This window comes from Ammodytes marinus (assembly GCF_949987685.1).
Source record: "Ammodytes marinus genome assembly, chromosome: 7".
NCBI lineage: Eukaryota > Metazoa > Chordata > Actinopteri > Uranoscopiformes > Ammodytidae > Ammodytes > Ammodytes marinus.
The window spans coordinates 24,912,447-24,935,997 of NC_137211.1; the positions used below are offsets into that span (position 1 = coordinate 24,912,447).

Sequence of the window (23,551 nt, forward strand, 5' to 3'; positions counted from 1 at the left end):
AAGAAGAGTGACAGATTGACGAGAACAAACAAGCAGACACACAGTGACGTAAGGTAAGTGGGAAGGGGAGGACTGTAATTAAATGCCTATTTTATCCAATAAAAGAGATCTGGTTTGGCTACAGTGTGTTGAATACTGTCAGGCAGTAATACAGTAAATCCTCCATGATCCAGTCATTCAGTTTGCATTAGATCATCTGATATTTTCCTGTGGCCCTTGATTGAGAGTCAACTAACATACAGTAATTGCCTTTATAGGATCAACAACCAGCTGTATTAATAGCTCTAAAAAAAGGCACTTTTCATATGCCCCGTTTGTTTTGTCTTCAAATAGGAACCAAGATGATCTGTATTCTTTCCCTCTCAAATAATACATCTTTACATTTAGGCCTACTGGTCCATTTTACACAGAATGTCTTTAAATTCCTTCCCTCCTTTCTCTTCCATTTTCAGAGGCAACTCACATGACCTTCATCTTCATGAATGACCAACCTGATTTTAGACAATTGCACGATCGCAGCACAGATTTAAAAAAAAGCCTTTGCATTACCTAACAGTGTCTCTTATGAAGCAAGATGAATTACCTAGGCATGAAGCAAATCATCAGCTGCTAGCTCTTGTTACATTTAATCACTAAATCTTCCCCTGTACTTTGCATCTTGGTCTTGGAATGGCTACAAATGAAAAATATCTCTGACATCAAAACAAAAAAAGGACTAATGTTATTTTGTTTAGCTGACTTTCCGAATTTAAACTAGCCAATCGTAGTCTTTAAAGTTATACAGGGTCAAGGTTTTTGTGAGGAATTGTTCATAAACAAATCTTTGGCAGGATTTTTTGTAGAACCATATATAGGTACTTACATAATAATAATAATTATAATGTGAGATGTGAATTTCTTTTAATCACGAACAAGCCTTGCAATGTAGTTTAGATCGTTTTTTATAAAGTTTGAAAGCTTACACTGTGCAAAGCTTTAGGAAGGCTATATAACTTCCAGATATATTCAGTGAGAAGAAGGTGTTGACTGGTGGGGCGCCATCTTGAAGACAGAGAGCATCTGTTGATCCCTGGAGGCGAGATGTCCAGGCCCTCTTCCTCACAGACCACCCCTCAGTTCCACAGGGTCAGCAGCAGAGATCTGACAGAGATCGAGCTACACTCTGTGGACTCCATCAACGACCTGCATCGATTGCACCAAGAACACAGCCACAAAGGTACACACACAAATACACAAACGGGTATACACCCCCCCTTGAACTGACCAAAGAGGTACATCCTGACCCAGTCCCAAAGACACACACACAACCTGAACACAGCCACAAAGGTACACACACCACATACAATCACTCTCACTCACTCTCTCTCACACACACACACACACACACACACACACACACACCCCTCTCCTCCACACACACACACTGCATTCACAAAGGTTCACACACACCTTGAACCAGCCACGAAGATACACCTATACCTGCATCCCCAAAAATACACACACCACCACATAGTCAGATTAACTCTGCTGTGTGTGATTTCAGGGACGCGGCCCCCTCGCCCTGCGTACGCACCCTCCCCGAATGGGAACCTCTACACAAGTGATGAGACGGCTGTCAGAGGGCAACCAGTCAGCGGGAAATGGCAGAGCCGACTACAGGATATGTTGACACCCAGTTCATCCCGGGCCTATGCCATGGGCTGTGCTATCATCACTTTGCTTCTGCTCACAGTTTTACTCATCTTCTACTTTTTGGGTGAGATATCAAAATTATTATATTTTAAATGGATATTTAGTATTTATGTATTAGTTTGTTTTGTTTTGTATGACCCAAAATGGAAAAAAAACTGACAGTACACATTGTTTTTGTTCCTCCTCCAGTCCAGCAGGGCGGCGCAGTGCGGATGCTGACTGGGGCATTGAGGGAGAAAGAGGCCACAGCCACAGAACTGTCACTGCTGATCCAAGAACTGCAGGCATTGAGACACAACCTGACAGCCATTAGACCAGGAACATGAGCAAGATAACAGAAACTGGCATGCACAAGTATAGGCCTACATAACACACAGATACACTTTTAATGTTGGACATGAGATGCATTCATGAATAGTAAAACTGTGTTTTACAGTGGATGTCTCCTTGAAGTGGAAACATTTGTCAATATGTTCTCTTAAAGGTACTGTAAGCGGAATGGTTCTTCCTGTCAGTTACTGCAGTTAGCAGTCCCCTCGCTCGTCCCTACGTCACCACATTAATGCACTGCGGTCTTCAAGCAGCAAATTATCTAGCATCATCTCAGATCCATAAGTGTGATAAAACAGACATTGGGAAGGATTTTTACTTGCTCCGCCATTGTAGGCGCATAAACATTCACCCATCTGTTGCTCTGGCGTGGACCGGCAGTGAGACCATGGAGTGTATATACTATATATGAGTGAGACGAGTGTCGGTTTGTAGTGTTCTCTCTTCTGATTGGAAAAAAACAATATGAAAATGACTTTTGAATGGTCTCAGATACTTTATTTTCTGTGATGGTCCTGTCATAACAACAATCTTTGAATGGTTGGATTGAAAGAATGGAGACAGTATACACCCACAACAAACAATAGTAATGTCTTTTAAAAACTGATTATTCAGCATGATGAAGTGTTGTCACTGTGACTAAACATCACTCACTGTATCACTGAGGACTGACAAAAAGTTGTTAAAAGCATTAAAGACAAACAGCACTTTACATTTGGGATTTTGGTTATTGTTCTTTTTTATTTATCATATCTTTGTTTGCTAAGTTTGCCAGTTAGATTCAAACCATCAGTTAGTTCAGAGCCATTTGGAGTACACTGGGCTTTTTGGAAGGCGGGGCTTAAAGACACAGGCACTAAAACGGAGCGTATCAGACAGAGGCTGAAAAGAGGAGATAACGCAATGAAACTGTGAGATATATAAAAGTTTATAAAAGTATCAAATAAACACTGTTGAATTCAAGTATTTATTCATTTAAATTAATTTTGACATTAGTACAAAAGGATATCAATTCATTATGTTTAATGATATGGAGGCCTGACATCCACAGAACCTCCTTGGTCTTTCCAAGAACACCAAAAACAAGTTTGGATGCCTTATTCTTCCATACGTTTTCATCCTACTTTTTTCGTTGACAATCCTGGCCAGTCCAGCCCGGGTAGCACTGACACATGAAGTGCTTGTGGAAAGGTTTGCCCCTGGGATCGTCTGTCAGGAGGTTGATATCGTTAGGGCCATAGGTCACAGCTTGACCCGAGGAGATCATGTGACCGGAGCTGGGGCGTCGCCTAGCGCAGCGCCCGTTGCTGTGGCAAAGATGGATGCTGCAGCGCTGGGTGTCAGACCTCAGTGACTGGACGTAAGGCCCCAGGACTGTGTGCACGTAGTCTCTGAGAAGGATGCACTGTTGCTGGAGGGGATAGGATGAGGGGAGAAGATTATACACACACATACACATACTGTCTATATAGTAACTTTCTCATTAACTTTATAAACCTTGGATTGGGCGAATTTCAGCTCTCCCCACAGCACCACTCCAGCAGCTCCCAGTGATGCACTCTCCCCCAGTGTGTGCTCCAGGTCTGTCTGCACACACACACACACAAACACTAGCTATATAATGGCTATGATATTATGAATGACATGTGTCTATGCTAAGCCGTTAAAACATCTGCATGTGTTTGCAGGATTTAATATTTCTTTATGTTTTGTAACAAACCTTTACCTTATTAAGAAAGTTGAGAGAGTGTGTGAACGCTAGCCTGGCGTAGGGAAGGACTGGTGTGGCGTGATTGGTTTGGTTGCCATAGCGCCAAACTGACGCCACCCTCAAAGCCTCCCGCAGCCTGTATCTGGAGTGAAGGTCACAGAAATGTCTCTGTCATGTTTTTTTATGACTGAAGCAGGTTAATGTGGGTGAACATAAACATTATTTTTACAATTTATTTCTGTACATGTTTACTTGGAAGCTGGTCGCTCCTGTAGACGAGACCCCTCCAACATAATAAAAACATGATAAAAAATGTCATAATAGCCGTCAGCTGTCTGTACCTGACCATCAGTGCTGCGTCCCTGGCCCCTGCCAGTCTCTGTGGCAGGTAGATACTGGGATAGAGAGCAGTGGACTGAAGCCAGAGCCAGGACAGGCGCTCATTTTGTTTTTTGGTCCCCTTCTTGCAGCGTCCTGTGTAGCTCTCATCTGATCACACGTGCGGAAGAATAAAAAACATAGAACGGCTTTTATCAACAATAACAGAGATAGACAATATGTAGATACAATGGAGGTCAGAACCCATCAACCAAACTGCTCAACAAACATTAGGGGTTTGCTCTACCTGTCTTCCTCTTATTCATATTAAAGCAGGTGGGAAACCCATAAAATCCCCACAATCCCTTGGGGCGTTCTCTGACCGCTGACCACAGTGTCTCCTCCATGAACTTGCGAGCGCCCTCCTCAAACTTTTCCCTCGCAAATAACATCACGTCTTTCTCTGACAAGTCTGGTCTCTCCTGTCTAGCCAGTAGCTGGGACAGCTTTCTGTACTCCATCTTGGTTCCAAAGTTGGTCTCCCATAATGGCCGCCACTCCTCCCAGTCGATGACGGCTAAACCTGTGAAGTTAGGCCTCAGAGAGCTGGACATCTGAGCCACTGAGAGGTACAGGTGAGCAGAGAGGTTGCCAAGCTGTGGTATCCCTCCGTTCACCCTCCCGCCGGATCGGGACAGGTATGGGTATTTCCCCAGGCGGTCACGGTAGAAGATGGTCATTTTCTGGAACATGGAAACATTATATACAGAGGATTATTACCAACTTTGCAGCTCTACACTGTTTTCTTTTAGTGTCTTTTCACATGTTGTTTTGCTTCTATGGCAAATTTCCAGTCACCTCATCAACTCTGTATTCAACAGTAGCAGAGGCTTTATTCAGCAAAGAAGAAAACAGGCAATGTTAGCAGCCAGCGGCTTAAAAGAAGTTAAAGAAATCCAATCCAAAGATAAAATGGGAGCGATTAATGGAATATAGTTGAACAGCAGTGGCAAAATAGTTTCTGTTTTCATCTCTACATGTAATTCTTCTCTAATTCTATCATCATAAATCAAAAACTTTATTATTTTAAGGCACCTGGAGCCAAACGTAAGACTAGAGTATGTGTACTGTACTGTGTACTGCCCTGCTGCTGTTAACAACATTGAAACATTCACTTTTAAGGAAGCTTTCTAAATTCAAACAGTGTTTCAGGGATCCAATCTTCCTGTCAGGAAAGTTTGTTTATTCAGTTAAGAGAATATATCTCAGAAAATGTTTCACTTATCTGACACACCCAAAGTTACATAGTGCACCTTTAAGTATCACATCCCATTGGTGACACAGCATTCTTCAACCACTGATATCTATCATTACCTGTCCTTGGAAGCACTGCTGTCTGTTCTCCACTATATCAAACTGCTCCAGGTTCAGGTGGATGTTGTAGCGTCTGTGACACTGTGCTGTGGGCATGTTCCACACCACAGTGAAGGGCCGAGCCTGTAGGACGGGGTCAGCTGCAGACACAGCAGGCAAGGGGACAGGGGGAGAGGCCGGTAACAGGGAGGAGCAGGGGAGAGGAGTGAGGGAGAGGAGGAGGAGGAAGAAGAGAGGGAGGTGAGGCAGCACCATCGCCGCTCACCCACAGACCAGTCGTTCCTGACAGAGAGAGAAAGGGATCAGTAAGACTACATCACAATCTATATACGTATACACACATATACTATACAAATACAGAGAGTTGCCATTGGAAAATACATATACACTGTATAAATGTACATTTGTAAGAATTACAAATAGCAATTAATTGGTTCTGTGCATTCTGAGATCATATGAAAAATAAAATAAGCACAAGTCAAAGTAATATTTCATAAGATTGTCTTTATTTCTGTATTTCGCCCTTATTGAAACATCAAATGTGATGAGATGCATCGGTTTCATCAATATATCAAGTTTTTGGAACTTAAATAAAGCTTCAGCTCTCTGGCAGTTCAACAAGGCACATTTCAGTTCACCATCACAGTATCACATGGTTAGATAGCAGCCGTTATGAACATGATTTATTTCTGAGGAGCAGAGCCGTAAACATGGCAACAGTTAATCAACTGGTTGTGCACAGTGCACCAGATTCTTCCTTCAGGTTGAATATTGGCCCCATGATTGGCTTCCAGACTATGAATAGAAAAACAATCCACAATTTTGTTGTATTGAAGAAAAGTTTCAACCCTATTACAAACAGGTTCACATTTCTATTGTGTTGAAACATTTCTATCTCACCCACTGCTTCATTGCAGAACAGGAATTCATCTGGAAGCACAAAATCACTTCAATGCAGTGTTATGTATTTACCTAGACCATTAATGTTTCCTGTATTTCTTTGGCTTAACATTTTTCTACTATAATCATTCTCTGCCTCAGAGGCCAATAGTGTGCTTAGGTTATGTGTACACATTCTCCTTTCTTTTGATGTGTGCACACACAGTACAGTGGGTGAATGCATTCCAAAATGTATCCAATGATCCTAATTAAAAGTCTCTAAATGTCTTTGTGCATCCAGTAGATGGGAACTCCTTTGGCGTCTCTGTAGGGAGTTTCAGTCAGAGTCTGAACTACAAGCCGCGCTGCAGACTGAAGAGGGGGAGGAGGGGGGATGGAGGGAGGAGGTGGAGGTATAGAAAGAGGAGGAGGAGGTATGGAAGGAGGAGGAGGAGGAGGTGGGGGTGGAGGGATAGAAGGAGGGAGAGGTAAACTAGAAGGTGGAGATGACCCTTTAAAACAAGCACTTCCCGAGTCCCTTTTCTCTTGTGTTACTTGACCATCCACTTCTGTCCTTTCCATTTCTTTCTGCACGTTCCCCTCTTCACTCGGCATCTTGGAGAACCTCAGCAGCGTCTCCATGGGTACGAAGGTCGTCATGGCGCCGGCGTTCTGCACGGGCGTGGACAGCTTGTAGCCCAGGTGAGCGTAGAAGTGTTGCTTGTCATGTGTGGTCATGCACAGGCTCTTGAACCCTCGGCTCTGGGCATAACGTTCAATCTCCTCCATTAAAGAGCGACCATAGCCCTTCCCTCGCTCCGCACTCGACACCACCACGGACTCCACAAACAGGCTCTTACTGTGGCCTACTACAAGGGACAGCCTGGCATGACCAAGGAGCTTTTCGGTCTCTTTGTGGCCCTGCAAGAGGACCAGGCAGACGGGGAACTTATGACAGGACTTCTGGAGCGAGTGGACCCGGGCGGCCTGGCTCCTCTGCCACTCTGAGTTGACCAGGTCCGCACAGGCAACCAGCAGGCCAGGGCGTAGGTGAATGGGGACCGCATGGATCTTCTCTGGATGGGCTTTCACATTGACTTCTCCATCCGACGTTGAGATCTCCAAGACGTTCTCGAAACACGACGGGAGATCTTCCTCTCTCTCCGCTGTGGAATTCCTCGATGTTAATGGTTCAGACCTGTGGTGGTGATCAGGGTTTGAAAAGGAGGAGTTAGCGATTCTGGAGAATGCTAGAGGTCAAAATCACTTTGTCAAAATCAGTGGGTATCTTCTCACGACCCGCTATCTGTACGTACTGTGTGTGTGTGTGTGTGTGTGGTCCCCCTTTGTTTATATACCCTTTGTTTACAGGGTCTAGGTTGTGTATTAACAATGGATTTTCCCAGTACGGACAGGTAGTGGATCGTGAGGAGATATTTACCGATTTTGACAAGACATTATTTTGACAAAAAGCGTTCTCCAGAATCGCTGACTCCACCTTCAACTAAAGTCAGTCTAAGTGTAAGAGAAGGTAGATGTTAGATGAGTTGAGCATGCTTGTTGAGTCAAAAGTCAAGTAAGCTAAAGTCAAAAGAAATCATGACACCCGGAGGACAAGTGGGGCAGTGTATTGACTCCCTAGTAAGGAGAGGAAAATCCCCAAAACCAACTCCAGCTGATTAGCTGACTGAGATCACCTGCCTGCAGCTTTTTCAGCAGGATCACTCACTCTGCACTCAGTGGGGATTCAGACAACAGAGGAGAAAGAACTATCCAGCTTGGGTCAAACCATGAAAGGCTACTGGTATGGATGAACCAAAATGATATTGTGTTGAAATGTTAAACTGGATAAACTGGAGGTACATGGTAATCATATATTGTAAAGATTAAAACACTTAAGTTAAAGTTAATAACAATTATGAATTGAATAATAGATTATGTTAAAATATGACTAAACCATTTAAGAGATTTGTTTGTTGAACGTAATGATGGTTGTGCATTTCTGTTTGTGTTTGAAGGTTTTCAACCTAATAATTCCTGCCACAAGAAAATAAAAGTGAGAAAAGGAAAAGAGTTGTCCCATTGCTTTCTTTATGGTTGGCCAGGCCATTTTCAAGTTTGGGCAGAAGCTGGACAAAGTAAACCCCATAATAACTTGACAATGCTGTTCCTCAATTCAGTGGTTAGTCCGGTTACATCACTGTTTATTACACAAAAAGGTAGTTTGAGCCAGGAAGTGTGATTGATTTAACACAATCTTACAGAAGAAGCAGAACTGAAACCATTAAGGCCCTAAGGCAGCTCAGTACATACTGTAAGAGGAGACTTATGCAGGAGGGTAAAACTAGAGTGTTGATCGCCCGTTAATCTCTGTCTGTACTCCCTGTTCCCACTGCAGCATTCACTGTAGGCCTCTTCTGTTTCTCTAACAGACTGCGATATGTTTGTGTTGTGATGTATCAGCCTCCAAGTTCCACTGTTAACCAATTGTTTTACGACCAACGTCCAGATGAAAAGTCACACCGCATACTTTTTTTCTTTCTTCCCACGCTGCATATTTTAACAGCCTGAGTGTGTGTATGTTCAAGCTGGCCAGAGTAGAATGAGAGGACCCCCCCACCACCGCTGTAAATTAGTTGGAGCGTATTGCATTGATGATCATCGCAGATCTGATCTTTGAAACAATACTCATTCGGTACAAAATAAAGTCATCCATCCTTTTGCTTCATTAACCGGATACACAGCTCCAGCTTGCTGTACACACTAACCTATCACATTCCAAGACTAATGTGCTAAGAGGTTGAGGACGGATAACATCTCATTTAGAAATAAAAAATATTTTTTTTCCCTGTAATTCTATGATAGACCACCAGAGCTTCATGTTAGCGATGGCTTGGCCGGATCAGCTGTAAATGTAAAGCTGGTGTCAAGTTCGGAAAACAATTATAATCAAGCTTTAAATAATGACAACATATATGCTCTATTCAGTTTGTTTAAACTCACAGAAGTCCATCACAATAAAAGAGAGGATTCTCAAACAATATTTTGATTCAAGCTTACTCATAATACTGCATCTTTTGTTCAAGTTATGTTTCCTTACAGGTTGTGTATATGCATTATTAGTCATTAATGTCGAATGGTGTCATCATTCTTTTATCTCATTGGCCATGGGGAAGTCAACCTTTATCTATCTAACACAGCTCACCACTCGGTTTATGGAGAAATGTTAACTTAAGTGCAGTAAAGACACATCCACCTTTCTGTTGCAAAATATTCAGGCCAATTTGAGTTTTAGCTTTCTATTAAAGTTTTGTTTTTTATTATTTGTGGGTAGAAACGTTCTTCTGAGGTGATTGCTTTTAAGAGTGAGCCAACGCATGGACACAACAGTGATCCGACAGTAATCGCTTAGAGTAAAATACATGCAGCTTTTTCACAAGTTAAGAGTCTCATATTCCATTAGGCTTTAAAATCTTCTCAACTCTGCAAAAGCACAGAGTTGAATTCATCTTAATTCATGAAGAAACTCTGTTCAAAGAAGAAGGTCCGTGCTCGAGATAGTCTGGGTTTCATTTTAGTATTGCAGAAATACAAATAAAAAAATAACAAACAAAAAACAACTATAAAAAATACATTTAAAATAACTCACTCACCAAGAGAGAAAAGCAGAAGCCAGTGGCCTGACTGTCAAACAGCAACTGCATGAACTTGGTTCATCTCAACACCATTTCATATTCTCACAAGACGCAGAAAAAGGGACGTTACAAAGACGCAACAGGAAACTGGCAGTTGATTGATAATCACAACTAAGATTAGCAAAAAAAACGGAGACTGTTCAACCTCCAACCAGCTTAACATACTGCAGTTCCTTCCAATGCAAAATTGAAGATATACTGGTTATATCAGATTTAATAACTCTTATTTTCTCTCATTTAAAGGGTGTTTCAGAGTATTTTAGTTAGTGCTGCACTGCAGAGAAAACAACACTATTTAGGGATCCATATTCTCTTAATTTAATATACCAGCAGTAATTTATGACACTTGATAGGGAACATGATGCAGAGGTAAAGCATCGTCTTTGTTTAGTTGTATCTGGATATTTGCATGTATGGCCCACCAGTGTCCATGAGAGCATACGTTATAACACTGTCAGAGGCCTTTTTCAAAGCAGACTGCTTATAACTAAACCCCCAAACCACTTTTTTTTCACCTTCCAACCCATGTATATGGGAATTTAATAGTGTTGTTGATTGTCCCAGGTCAAACATTTTAGTACAAAAATGTTTTTTCTTCAACATTCTATGGTATAAATCTGCTGTAGGAACAGACTAGGAAAGTATGTATGTGTAAATAATAAGTTTAACCATTGCTCTGTTCACTTCACAAGTTACACTAAGCTAAGCAGTGTGAAACGTGTTTACAGTGTAAAAATACCTTTTCTGAGATATCATTGTAGGCTACTAGACACTGACTCCGTCCTTTCTGAAGCCAGAAATAAGCATTTGCCTAATGTCTTTTTTTTTTGTAAAATATTGACTGGACCTGCAATTAGTTTTTTCAAATCTAACATTATTTCTGTTTGTGTTTTCCTTCCACAGTGAGCCTTGTCATACATGCATCCACAGTCACATCTTGCAGGATTGTACAGGCTGAATGTAGCATTTCCATTAAACATGATACTTTAGTGATACAATGAAGATGTATCAAGTTATTTTTTATGAAACTGCTACATATACGTCATTTTTGTTAATGGTGACGTAGAGGATATGATAGAACTTCTGGCACGTCAGGATTATCCTGATCTACCATAGAATTTCATTATTATTTAACAAGGACAGGAAGCCCCGCGTTAGCAGGGCATCAAAAAATTGGTTAAAACTCTTATTGATCCTCTCCACGGAAATCTTTAGTAAAAGGCGAAAGATTTATGCGATCTGAATAGAATCAAGAGTGTACTGAAGAAGAGACGGTGGAGTGCCAATGCCATTCTTCGTGCTAGCTTCCTCTGTTACGGTTCATGGTTTAAAGTTTTGAAGGTAACTTGAATTAATTGCGTCAACTGAAGATTTAAATCATTGTACTGTCTTGTGAAAAAGTACGCAACGTTTTGAGTAGAATATAAGTAGAGATAGTTCAGCAAGTTTGGCAATTGCAAGACACGCGCTATGCATTGTGGGGCCACGGCGTCCACGGCCACGCCTCTACTCCTTGAACATGCTCCTTCTACTGAAAATGTGTTGTTATTACTTATGAATTGTATGATAATGTCACGTTTGTACGCAGCAAAGATGTGACGTGTTTTGGTTTGATTTAAGAAAAACACAACTTTTTCCATTTTTTCGCAAAAACTGTAAGCAGACGCATTTAACACTCAAAGACTAAATGTGTCAAGAGAGTAATCGCCCTCTCCTCACTCAGAGCGAAAATTACATATAGCGTGAATTTCAGTTATATAATTTCAAAATAATTGTATTCATATCCTGTGAACACTTTGTGGATTTATTTCGAAGCTGTTGTGGCTTATTATGAATCAAAAACATTTTACTTGGTGAAACAAAGAAAAAAGTGTTTTGTGGGCAGGTCCGTTTCGCACATGCGTATAGGCTACGACAGTGGCAGAAGCTACTTACTAACAAACAAACAATATATTTTGGTGTACCTTTCTCAACTCAAATATATTCTTTCCCCTGTGCAGTTATCCACAAAGGCTACTGTTTATTCTAGAGTGCAGTTTATTGTGACCATCCTGTCAGGAAATGTATTTTACTCAAATGGTTGCAGTTTTATGCATTCATGTCTTCTTCGTATGTTTTTACTTTAGGCGAATTAAAACAAAGCCTTATTAAAATATTTCTCTGGTTGGAGATAGGCCAACTGTATTTCCCTAGTTGCCCTGTAAGCCTAAACAAGCTCATTTTATGGTGTGTGCCTCCTCAAGTAGGAACTTATGATGGAATCCCGCAACAGATAAAGCGGTTTTGTAACACCTTTTCTCCCCTCCTCCTTTACAGCATCAACTTCCATGTAAGGTAACTTGAAGAGTGAAGGCTACAATAGTGACAGCTGCATGTCGGTCCAGCATGCTAGCTAGCTAGCTGCTTTACCTTCTATCAGACGTGCATACAAAATGCAGTGACATTTCTTAGATATTAAGAGGAACCAGACGTTTACTGTTCATTAGCGAACATAACTTTGCATTATTGTTTGTTTCTTCTCACTTTCCTGTAACGTTACCTACATGTTTGGTTTAGTCTCGCGGGTCGTAGCCGGTGCTCTTCCTCTTCCTTCCTCTTCCAGCGAGCTCGTGCTTGATTCACAGCTGATCTGCGGTCTGCTTTTACTCAGGAATGCTTGGCATCAGCATCTGATGAGCATCAACGATATCTGCTCCAGGGTCAGTTTCTAACCGTGGACGCTGCCTCCTCTGGAAAAGGATGATCCTTTCACTGGCCTAAGCGGTCATGTATGCCTCCCTGTGGATAGGAGTGTTATTACATAGAAAAATCATAAAAGAAAAAAAAACATCCCCGTTTTTTTGCCTTGTGAAAATGCATTTTTCAGACAATCAAGCTTGAATTTTTTTTATCTTTTATCCATCGATTAGAATGTTAGAATATTAACACGTAAAAGAACACCAATTCTTCATGTCCTCCCTCCAGAAACATTCAAATTCAATATCACCACATTTGATGATTTGTTTTTTTACATAGGAATGAATGAAAGCGTAATTTTGAAAAGTAGCTTAAGCTGTCAAATAGAATGGAATTAAAAGGACAACATTTGCCTCTGAAATGTAGTTGACTAGAAGTATATGTATTAGTAGGCTATCTCAAAGTTGTACTTAAGAACCCGAGTAAATCTACTTTGATACTTTCCAACACTGCCTGCAGCCAATGTGATAGGGACCACAATGGAAATAAGCCTTCGGGCTTTTTATGTATTTTAATGTAACAGAGTGCTGTTCTTGTTTTTATATATGAAATGGTCAAAAAAACAATCAATCAATCAATATATTGTATTAAGGTAAACTTTCATTTATATATCATCTATTTAACACTTGCAGAAACAGGTGATTTGCTCCATAGCAAATCTCAAATGAACAGAGTTCAATCATCACCTCCACCAGTCACCATATATTGAATATTATGTACTTAGGGCATGTTTTATTTCAGTACACCAAGTTGTGTCCATCCCTTTGGTTTGAGTGTAAAGTGCATTGCTCAATCAAACAGTTTTACCACATTTTACACACATGGCACTGAAGCTGTTAGCTGAGCCTGAGTGGAAGCTGAGACAAAAGAGGCAAGATTTTTAACAAAATGTTTGCTTTATTTTTTTTTCAGTTTTTTCTTTATCCAGGACAACTCATTTCAAGGATAATCAAGGAGAAATAAGCACTACTGTTTTTATTAGAACTTTTTTTTCTTCAGTTTTTTTTAACATTTTGTCAGAGATGGATGGTGAATTTTTTTTTATCATAATTGGTCAAAGTAAAACAAAAATAACAAATGAATATAGAATAACAATACATTAATAATTAATTCAATACAATGAAGTGTGGCGTCCATGATCGAATAACGGGCCCAGGAAACGTAGGGTTGTTATTGTTTTCACTGCTTCTTCAGTGGTACTGCAATAATCACCAGCACTAACTCAACTCAACTCAATCAACAACATTAGAGGAAGAAATGGAGCGCGCACACAAAGTTCTGCACCCCGGCCTTCCAAAGAGGAAACACTTTTTTTTTTTTATATTTAAATAATATTTTATCAAAGCTTCTGTTTTTTTTTTGTATCTTCATAAAATGTTTCTAAAACTCATCTGTCTTCTTTAAACTTTTCTCTTCTCTCTTTTTTTTTGGATTCATTTTTCTTTTCAGAGATTTTTTGAAGTTTTTCATCTCCATCTTACCACAATGTGTCCATTTTTGCAAGTGTGGTAACTTTCATGTATTTGAAAATCCCAATCAGTAACTCTATGTGGGTGACGGTGTGTGTGTGTGTGTGTGTGTGTACATGTTGGTGTGTCCTTTGCTGAGGATTGTTGCAACAACTTTGCGTTGTTCAAGTGCTCGAGTGAATGCAAAGCCTGCACACATGAAGCCTGATGATGTTTTGTGTGTATTGAGTGGGGAGTATGTTTGTGTATTTTCTCTCATTACACTGTGTGACCCACATGACGGTCAATTTCAAAGTCATTTGTCACACAGGGAGCTTGAAAGCTGGATCCAGAAACATGATGTGTGGCCTATAGCTAGCGCTCTCTGTGCGTTTTTGTGTGTTATGTGTGCATCTAAAAAGTGAACTCATCAAGGAGTGTGTTGAGCTAGTATGTGCACAAGGATGAGCAGACTAAGTGAGGTGATAGTGTCTCTCAGTGCCTATATAGTTGTCAGTGTTCATGTGTGTGTGTCTGTGTGTGTGTGTGTGTGTGTGTGTGTGTGTGTGTGTGTGTGTGTGTGTGTGTGTGTGTGTGTGCGTGCGTGTGTGTCTGACAGTCTGTTCATACTGTGTGGGCATGTGTGTACTCGCAGGTGAGCCATGTGTTAGCCCGGCTCAGCTTATTATGAGTCTGTATAGCCACTGCATGATGTGAGAGACTGTGTGCGTGTGTGTATGTGTGTGTGTATGTATGTGATAGAAGGCACGGAGGGTTGTGTGGGAGGCTCAGTCTCTCAGGTCCATGCTGGAGCCAAACAGGGCCACCAGCTGCTCCTCGTAGTGGGCGATGTTCCTCTTCATGATCTCCTTACAGGAGCCCAGGAGGCGCTCAAACGCCTGGATGTCTATTACTGTGGAGAGAGAGAGAGAGAGGCAGAGGGAGAGAGAGGCAAAGGGAGAGGGAGAGAGAGGCAAAGGGAGAGAGAGAGAGACAGACAGACAGACAGAGAGAGAGACAGAGAGATAGAGGGAGGGAGAGATAGTGAGACAGAGGGTGAGAGAGGGTGAGAGAGAGAGGGGGAGAGGGAGGGAGAGATAGAGAGACAGAGGGTGAGAGAGAGGGGGAGAGAGAGAGAGAGAGAGATTTTAGGTGCGTCTGTGTAGAGTCATCTACAGCCCTGAACATCGCACTACAAACAAACAATGTGGACTGACATGACCATTGCCCTGTGGTGCATTTTGAGAAGAAAACTAAGGCTAAATCAGCTGTGTCCTATGTGAGCTATTTAGTACTATTTTCTGGAATAATTTGGGGACACAGAATTACCAAAGATTAGGAGCCTATATTGAACCAATAAAAAAATCAAAAAATCTACAATTTTGTATTTTTATTTTTATTATTGAAAGACTGCCATGAGATCTACCCACAATGCCTTCGCGATCGACGTAATGGGCACCCCTGCAATAGACAATGCCACCTTCCTGCTCACTCAGTAAATATCGCTATCGGCCATTGAAAAACCCATATTGGTGGACCACTAATTGGAGCTGAATGGTTTGATGCAGCATTAACATGTTCATTTGTGCTCAGGCATTTGTCCTTGAAGTCCTGCTCCTCCTTTTTTTTTAGCCCACGACAGAACAAGGCGAACGATAAGAATGCAACAGACAGCTTCTGTCGCCGCCGTACTCTTGAGTGACATTTTTCTCCACTTCAAAGTCGAGCTGCTGTGAGAGAAAGGCTATTGTGCTGCTGTTAGTACGGTAAACACAGAGTACAGTGAAATACAGACAGGTGAGTGAGTACAGCCACAGTGTGTGCATGGTAAATATTAAAGGGGAGAGCATAGGGGGGAGCACAAAGAGGGAGAGTGACAGACATCACATCTACCATGAAAATACAAACAAAATGAAAGCTGTGCAGCTGAAACTATTCCTAAAAAGCGTACACAGATTTTACAACAAACAGAGTGAAGAGAGGTGACAGAGGAGCACGACCGCCTGTTGAAAACATCCTGTCCTTCATTTTACAAAAGTGAAGAGGTGCTCGTCAGTTGTAGAGCCTGAATAAGTGCACCCACTTTAAAAGCAAAATAATTACAGAACGGCCCTTTACACAGAAAAATACAAGGTTATGCCAGACGAGATGAGGAGCCAAACCCAGATCGTGTATTAATCAAACCTCAAAAGCCTTTTGATATCTCATGACAACAATGCTTGTTATTAGTAGAAATAAATACCCCGGAAATTGTCAGGTAGAGAGTGGTTTAAATATGGCTCGGTGAGTGCTTTGAATTTCACCGAAACGTTTAGCTTCATGCCAGGGATTTATTGGATATTTTAAACTCAAAAGAATCGGAGAAAGAAGAGGCTAAAAGCGACACACAAAACATATGACTATTTAAAAATACTAGAAATCACCTAAAACATATACAAACATTCACTTCTACGACAGTGAGTTAACTATTGTTTTTGTTGTTGAAAGCATTAGCGTGAGTGTGAGTGTATTTCCTCTTACCCAAAAGCTTGACATTGCCCACTGCGTAGACTGAGGCGGCCCGAGGCTTGTTAGTGACCAGGGCCAGCTCTCCAAAGTACTGACCCCTGCTACAGCGCGTTATCTCCACCTCCGCATTGTCTGCGTGGTCGGCCTTCGTCTGCACAGGGGAGAGGAGAGGATTAAAAGGTTAGGAACCACAGAGGGCCTCTTCTGTTTACTTCCCCCCCAGCGGGAAGCACTCAGGGGCTGAGCACATCCCCGCTGTTGCCAGGAAAAAACCTGGACACACATCTGCACTTGTTTTTTTGTTTTCTACCGAGGAGTGTGCGATATTGTTAAAATGTTTCATGCAAAAGTTGCCCGGTAAAAGGATATAAGAAGCCTTTGTATCAGTACATATTCCTCAACAATTTTTTAAATATTCATTCTGCAAGGTGAAATACATTACATCGTCACAGTAAAATCCTGGATGAAAGTGTGTGAAATAGACCCGTGGAGAAGGTGAGAGGAACAGTGTCTTACTTTACTCTTCATCATGATCTTGACATCCCCAGATTCTACAACATAGAAGCAGTCGGCGCTGTCTCCCTGAAAGGAAACAAAACAGACCACTGGTGAATACATTTTAAAGTGGTTCTGGAGGGTACATGTCAGTGCTATCGCTGAATGGAACCACATCAGCTGTATCCATCCAGTCCTACCTGTGTGATGATGCGTTCACCATCTGAGAACTGCTTGGCTCCTAATACATCCACTATCTTCATCCTCTCATTGGCCTGGACAGAGACAGAGGGCGGGAACACAGGAGAAATAATTAGAAAGAATGTGAGGAGAGCATCAACTCTGCTTTAAGTGTGACCTGCTCGCTATACATTATCCTGCTTAGAACATGGCTACATTAACTCAAATATTTAAATTTATTGAAACAAACTATTGGTTTGAAATAGGTTTTATTGAATTAGAAATGCTTTTATTGCTTACAATACAAAAAAATAGTTGGCTACTCCATAGCAACAGTTATTAGGCAGCTATGTGGCCAAACATATGTCTTGAATGTAGTCTTTTCAGACAATAACATGACTTTGAAGTTCTCTGCCCTTCACATACATTCAAAGTAACTTTGGAAAGTAATGTAACTTTGTAAGACATCTATCAGTGGATTGATATGACAAGAAAGTGATCGATCATAACAACGTCCGCAGCAACAGTCTGTTATTATCGAGAAATATCGGGGCGTAAAATGCAGTGATTGACCAATCAGAACACGACATTTTATCAGTGCAGTGTAATAATTTAGGTCCTAAATGTCTATCCTAGAATGTAGGATATACGTTTCAATCATGGTTTCAACTGTCGTGTTATCAACAAATATGCAATAAAGGGAATGTTACTTTGGTGGTGTGGAAAAATGTCCTGGAGCAACGTTGGACAGTGTATGGAGTATTTAGTGTTTGAGACGACAGTGTGCAACAGAAGAAAGTTTTTGTGTGGAAGGCCTTTGATGGAACAGTGGTCACATCACAAGGCAACACAACACACCTATACCAGGACTTATAAAAAAATATGATCAGGACAACACTTCCTGTAAAAGTAGAGATGCTTCTATTTCATCTAATTTGTGACAGTTACTTGAAAAAGGCTCACAAAGGCACCTTGAGGTCTCGCTGAAGACATGGTGTCAATTTAAACCAGGACACAGTGAATATGGAACTGAAGCTTGATTTTTAAAAAATTTTTTATCGTAAATCGAATAGCAATCAGATCTGTCAGAAAATGGGGATTCGATATTTTTTAAGATATATTTTCCAAAATGGTTGAGCCCTAGTGTAGAACAGTGAGAGGCCCACATCCACTAAGACTCACCTCCAGTGATTTGAGTAAGGGCACGGACTCAATGAAGCACTCGTACATCTTCCTCTTCTTTGCGTTGTTCTTCAAAATGAGTCTACGAAATGTGGCACGGTCCTAGAGGAGAAACAAACTGGAGTAAACAAACAGCTCTTCCTAAAAGGACAGCTTGACTCAGAGTGAGACAGTTCTCTGTTCGGCCACAGGGAGGCGCTGCAGCCGCAGAAACCATCAAAGCAGAGCACCAGCTCCATTCATGGATAATAGAACTCCATTCTTAACATTAACATCACATCTCAATGGTAACAGAAACTGTACTGTTCACCATGCACCACTTAGAGAAAACTACACATGGAAGAGATCAAATGGAGCTTTTAAGATTTAGAAAAAGGAGACACTTGCAGTTGGAAATTGACTGAGAGAGAGCAACAAAACAATGTGGTACGTGTTGAATTTTGACTAAATGCAGTTACTTGACACATTGGATAATTTACAACTAAACACGCATTAGAAATCAACTCCAGGTCATAAAGGAATCATTTAAAATACCTCTTCTGAGTGTTTATAAACTTTATAATGATTTTAATATACTGTAATAATGCACCAGAGAATCACATATTCCATTCAAATTTTACAAATGTCTCCGGCTTTGCTGTGTGTGTGTGTGTTTGTCAGTGTGTGTGTTCTCACCAGTCCCCATAGCGCCCCCTCTGTGGTGGCGATGATGGTGGCAGCACGCGGCGTGTTGTACATTAGCGCCAGCTCCCCAAAGCTGCCCTTGTTGTCGTACTGACCCACAGTGTTTTCCGATACCACGATGTCAAACACACCCCTGGAAAAAGAGACAGAAGAGAGAGAGAGAAGAGAAGGCGAGACAAAGGGAAAACATTTTATTTTGTTCATTGAACAATTAGCTGGTTTAAATAAACATCTCATTACAGATAATCTGTAGCCTCTGGGCAGGATCCTGTGCTAGCGTGGCACACTGGCTAAGCAAATCATCGACCGCGTTTGTTTGTGTGCACCAGTGTGTGTATATAAACCTATTCAAGCTGATTCTTTCATGCACTCGCTAGTGCTCAAAGCCCCTGCAAAACCAACTCCACACAATCCTTCTAACTATGTAATTTGGTGAGTTATTTGTCTGATAGTAGGCATCTAAAAAGAGTTAGGCATATCTATCAATCCAAATTAAAGATAATGTATTTTAAGTTTGATAAACTTTACACAAATTTGGTTTAAATGAGGCGGGCTATGCTCTGGTTCTTATTACACAATAAGTATTTTGAACCAATCACGGTAGTTCTCTGCCCAAACATTCTATAAAAACAATGACTGTTACCAGTACTCAAGTTGGGGGGATGAGGGGGAGATGACAACCCCCTTAGAAATTAAGATCGCAAAATCATCCCCCTTCTAAATGGGCCATTCCCATTCCCTGTTATTTTATCAATGAATGGAGACATATTACCACTATTTCAACATTTAGTAACACCGGCACTTTGGCTGCCAGTACTCCACTGTGCCATCGATGCGCATGTGCCATTAACTTTTTCAGCCAATAATTTTTTTTGTATATAATATACCATTCCTAGCTTCTGATTGGGTGGGCACAGCGAAATACCGCCTCCAAAATCACGCATAATCTGCTTTTCTGTGGTCCACAGTCAATTACGTCCACAGAGCGCAGTCTCTTCTTTGCAAAGGCAGTTAGAACACTACCGACTTACACAACTTTTTGTGTAGCGTATCGATTATTTAAGCCTGTAAATAAGCCTATTGCTGCTTCCGCCTCTCGCAATGCTACTGCTGGCACATCGGGTGGTCACTGTTATACCATTGGTCTCCTACCATATGCGCTGTCATCAGCACAAATGATCTGTCCCTAAACGTTAAGTCCAATCCACCATCCCCCCTGATTTTTCTTTTTACAACTCGAGTACTGACTGTTACCATGGAGACTGTTTGATAAGGTCACACCCACACAGTCCTGTCAAACGGTCTCCATGGACAGTAAACAAAGCTATTTTTTTTATTTTAATTAATTTTTTAATTATGAACATTTATTTTCAATCAAATTTTTATAAACACTTATTCATATCATATATCGATTTTTACTATTTTAGACCAGGTTTCCAGAGGCTTTAACTGTGGCTGAATTTTAAGTTGAGAGAAAATTTGCTCATTTGTGAGCATTGCTATATATCCGCATGTATAAAAAGGTGTTTGCTATGCTTGCATACGTTTCTGACAGACAGCATTACTTGGGCAGAGCAGCTCTGTCCCCCACTCCCGCCCTGCCTCTCTCTCTCTTTCTCTCTCTATATGAGGATTAAACCTAGGGAAGGTAATTTGCAGCGTTGTTGCTCAGCAGGATTAACCAGTCACTTTGTAAAATAGCCTGCCCTTCTATTGGCTGCATGGCTGGGCTAAAACCCCTTGTCACTGGGGGACTATTAAATTACTTTGACTGGATTACCATGACGACAGGGACAGTGATCACTTGTGTCATCAACCTACCTGAGCATTTAAAAAGGTGGAGTCAGTGATTCTAGAGTACGCTTGTTGTCAAACACTTTGTCAAATCCAATTGATACCGTATCTACTGTAAATACAGTGTTAATACACAGCCTAGGCTCTGTAAAAGGACATCTTGCTAGCTATGGTGGCCCCCCTTTATTTACATACCAGTTTACAGAGCCTAGGCTGTGTATAAACAGCATCACCAGATTTTTTTTCAGCACACACACACACAGTACAGATAGGTAGCTGATCGTGAGTAGATATTCACAGATTTTGACAAAAAGTGATTTAGTCAACAAGCGTTCTCCAGAATCACTGACTCCACAGAAACTAAGCAGTGGTAATCAATCAATACATTTCACATGAGGACTTTTGCTGAGCCAAGGAGGACAGATGCAGAAGGAAGAGCAGATATCTCTGACACAATCGAGTGTGTTTACTCTAAAATCAACAAGCTAGTTTAAAGTCTGAAAAATGACTGACATATTTTTACGAGTATAGGTGAAAGAGAAATTGAAGTTTCCCAGGGACTTTGTGCTTCTTACCATACAACGGTACACAGGCCAGCTAGGGGTTTGAGCATAAGTTCTGCTCATGTTATGCCTCATAAAACTGTCAAGATGTTCAATTTTTAAAAAGGGAATCAGTTAGTTGATGCCTCACATGATGGTAGTCTAAGAGGAATGCAGTACTGATGATGAGATAATAAGAATACATAGAAAAACATCTGAACAATGCATTAGTCTGTTTTCTTTCCTGCTTTTCTTTTTGGTTTCTTGTTTATCCCTCCATCTCTGTGTGCTCACACCCCCCCCCCCCCCCCACCCCACCCTGCTGGTGACATTAGCTACCACCCAGGCTTTTCACAGGCCAGGGACAACCTCAAATAGTATATGAGCAGGCACGCGTGCTGCTCTTAAAGGTCACTGCATGTCTCTAGTACAGGGAGCCCCGCGGTGTGCAGATTGAAAGATAGCACCTGACGAGTGGCACTAAACTGCTGTGCTGAACTGATACGCGCCAGGCCAATAGACGCCAGTGAGGGATAAACAATGGACTGACAAACACTGGTAGGTCTGGTTTCTCTCGTGGTGGCAGACGTTAAAAATGCCACCTTGAGGGCTAATGTATGCAAAGTAAATTAAAGGTGAAGTAAGCGGTTTATTTATGTTGATGTAAGTGTTAATTCACTCTTTATTCATACAGTGATCACTTTCATAATGTGCGCGTTTCATAAAGCCGATTTCTCAATTAGCTGCTCTGCATGTAATCGGCTAATAAACTTTTAGGGGGATCCCAAAATTAATATCCAATCACAAGAGAGAACGCTACAAACCGACACCCGTCTCACTCATGATCTCACTGCAGGTGCACGCCAGAGCACAGACGAGTGAATGTTTATGCGCCTACAATGGCGGAGCAGGTAAAGATCCTTCCCAATGACTGTTTTGATGGTTTTTAATCACACTTATGGATCTGAGATGATGCTAGATAACTCGCTGCTTGAAGACCGAAGTGCATTAATGTGGTGACGTAGGGACGAGCGAGGGGACTGCTAACTGCAGTAACTGACAGGAAGTTAGCTAAAAGAACCATTCCGCTTACAGCACCTTTAATGTAAAAAGGCTGTGGCTGGTGAAGAAAGACATGTTAATAGCTCTAAGAGCAGTGCAGTTTTAGGGATTATCATGGAAGTTAATGCATCATTTTAAATTATTGGATTAAATTTGGGAAATAAAGACATATAGAATGCATGTTTAATTTCTATAATTAAAAAAAAATAATCTTTTTACACCTCAAAGATCTAGGGATGTTATTAACACACCCGCCTTCAGCTTGACACATAATTACAGTTTTCCTGAGAGAATGTGTTATCTATCACAGCTAGTACGACAAGGACCTATTTTAATGTTCCTACCGCTATTCCAGCATTTTGGCAACAAAACCTGTCCGGTAGAGGTCTGTGTACACTGCAACAAGTTTGCAATACAGCAATACCAAAGGAAAATGACACACAGCCTTCATATGAGCTGTATACATGGACACAGACACACACGCCACTATAATAATTAAAACAGCGAGTGCAGTGTAAACACAAGCCCAACTTGGACACACAATTGTTACTGTCCCTCACTAGTATTGCACTACTACTTATTGCAAAGTGCCGTAATCAAAATTAATTTTTATAAAATTATACTCAGAAATTGTTGTTGCTACTCTGCCAGACTGTCACAATGTAACTGTGGAGTATGTCTTGAGGCTGCAATGAATCTAATTGATTTATTTGTTTCATGTGCATTTAATGGTTTCCTAAATCTTTTGCACACAATGCACTTTTATATACCTGCGCAACCACAAGGTGCAGCCTTACACCAATATAATAGCAATGTTGCGTAAAAACAAAATGTGACGTTACATAATGCAAGTGATTACACTGGAAATAGACAAAAATCCTCTTGAAGGCAAACTGTTCACACATCCTCCCCTTTGTCAGT

At 41.1% G+C, this 23,551-nt stretch overlaps 3 protein-coding genes across 3 annotated transcripts in view; all 3 read right to left on the minus strand.

The window, feature by feature from the left end:
* Positions 1-3,142: 3,142 nt before the first annotated feature.
* Positions 3,143-10,020, minus strand: hyal3 (hyaluronidase 3; the record flags this gene model as incomplete). The annotated part of the gene is made up of 7 exons (XM_080030758.1): positions 9,958-10,020; positions 5,426-5,707; positions 4,359-4,794; positions 4,075-4,222; positions 3,749-3,875; positions 3,520-3,609; positions 3,143-3,433 (listed from the first exon to the last, which is right to left on the minus strand). The coding sequence occupies exons 2-7, from the start codon at positions 5,678-5,680 to the stop codon at positions 3,143-3,145; spliced, it is 1,347 nt and encodes a 448-aa protein (XP_079886884.1). The 5' UTR covers positions 5,681-5,707; positions 9,958-10,020.
* naa80 (N-alpha-acetyltransferase 80, NatH catalytic subunit) lies at positions 6,419-14,230 on the minus strand (the record flags this gene model as incomplete). The annotated part of the gene is made up of 2 exons (XM_080030759.1): positions 6,419-7,502; positions 14,217-14,230. 2 exons carry the CDS (start codon positions 14,228-14,230, stop codon positions 6,584-6,586), a joined length of 933 nt encoding a protein of 310 aa, XP_079886885.1. The 3' UTR covers positions 6,419-6,583.
* A 434-nt stretch (positions 14,231-14,664) lies between these two features.
* The window catches only part of prkar2aa (protein kinase, cAMP-dependent, regulatory, type II, alpha A), a 48,554-nt gene continuing 39,667 nt past the window's right edge, over positions 14,665-23,551 (minus strand). Inside the window, exons 6-11 of the mRNA XM_080031911.1 lie at positions 19,224-19,365; positions 18,549-18,650; positions 17,387-17,461; positions 17,208-17,273; positions 16,704-16,842; positions 14,665-15,096 (exon numbers count right to left, since the gene is read on the minus strand). Of these exons, the coding sequence (XP_079888037.1) occupies positions 14,972-15,096; positions 16,704-16,842; positions 17,208-17,273; positions 17,387-17,461; positions 18,549-18,650; positions 19,224-19,365 (649 nt within the window). The 3' untranslated portion in view covers positions 14,665-14,971. The remainder of the gene's footprint in view (positions 15,097-16,703; positions 16,843-17,207; positions 17,274-17,386; positions 17,462-18,548; positions 18,651-19,223; positions 19,366-23,551) is intronic.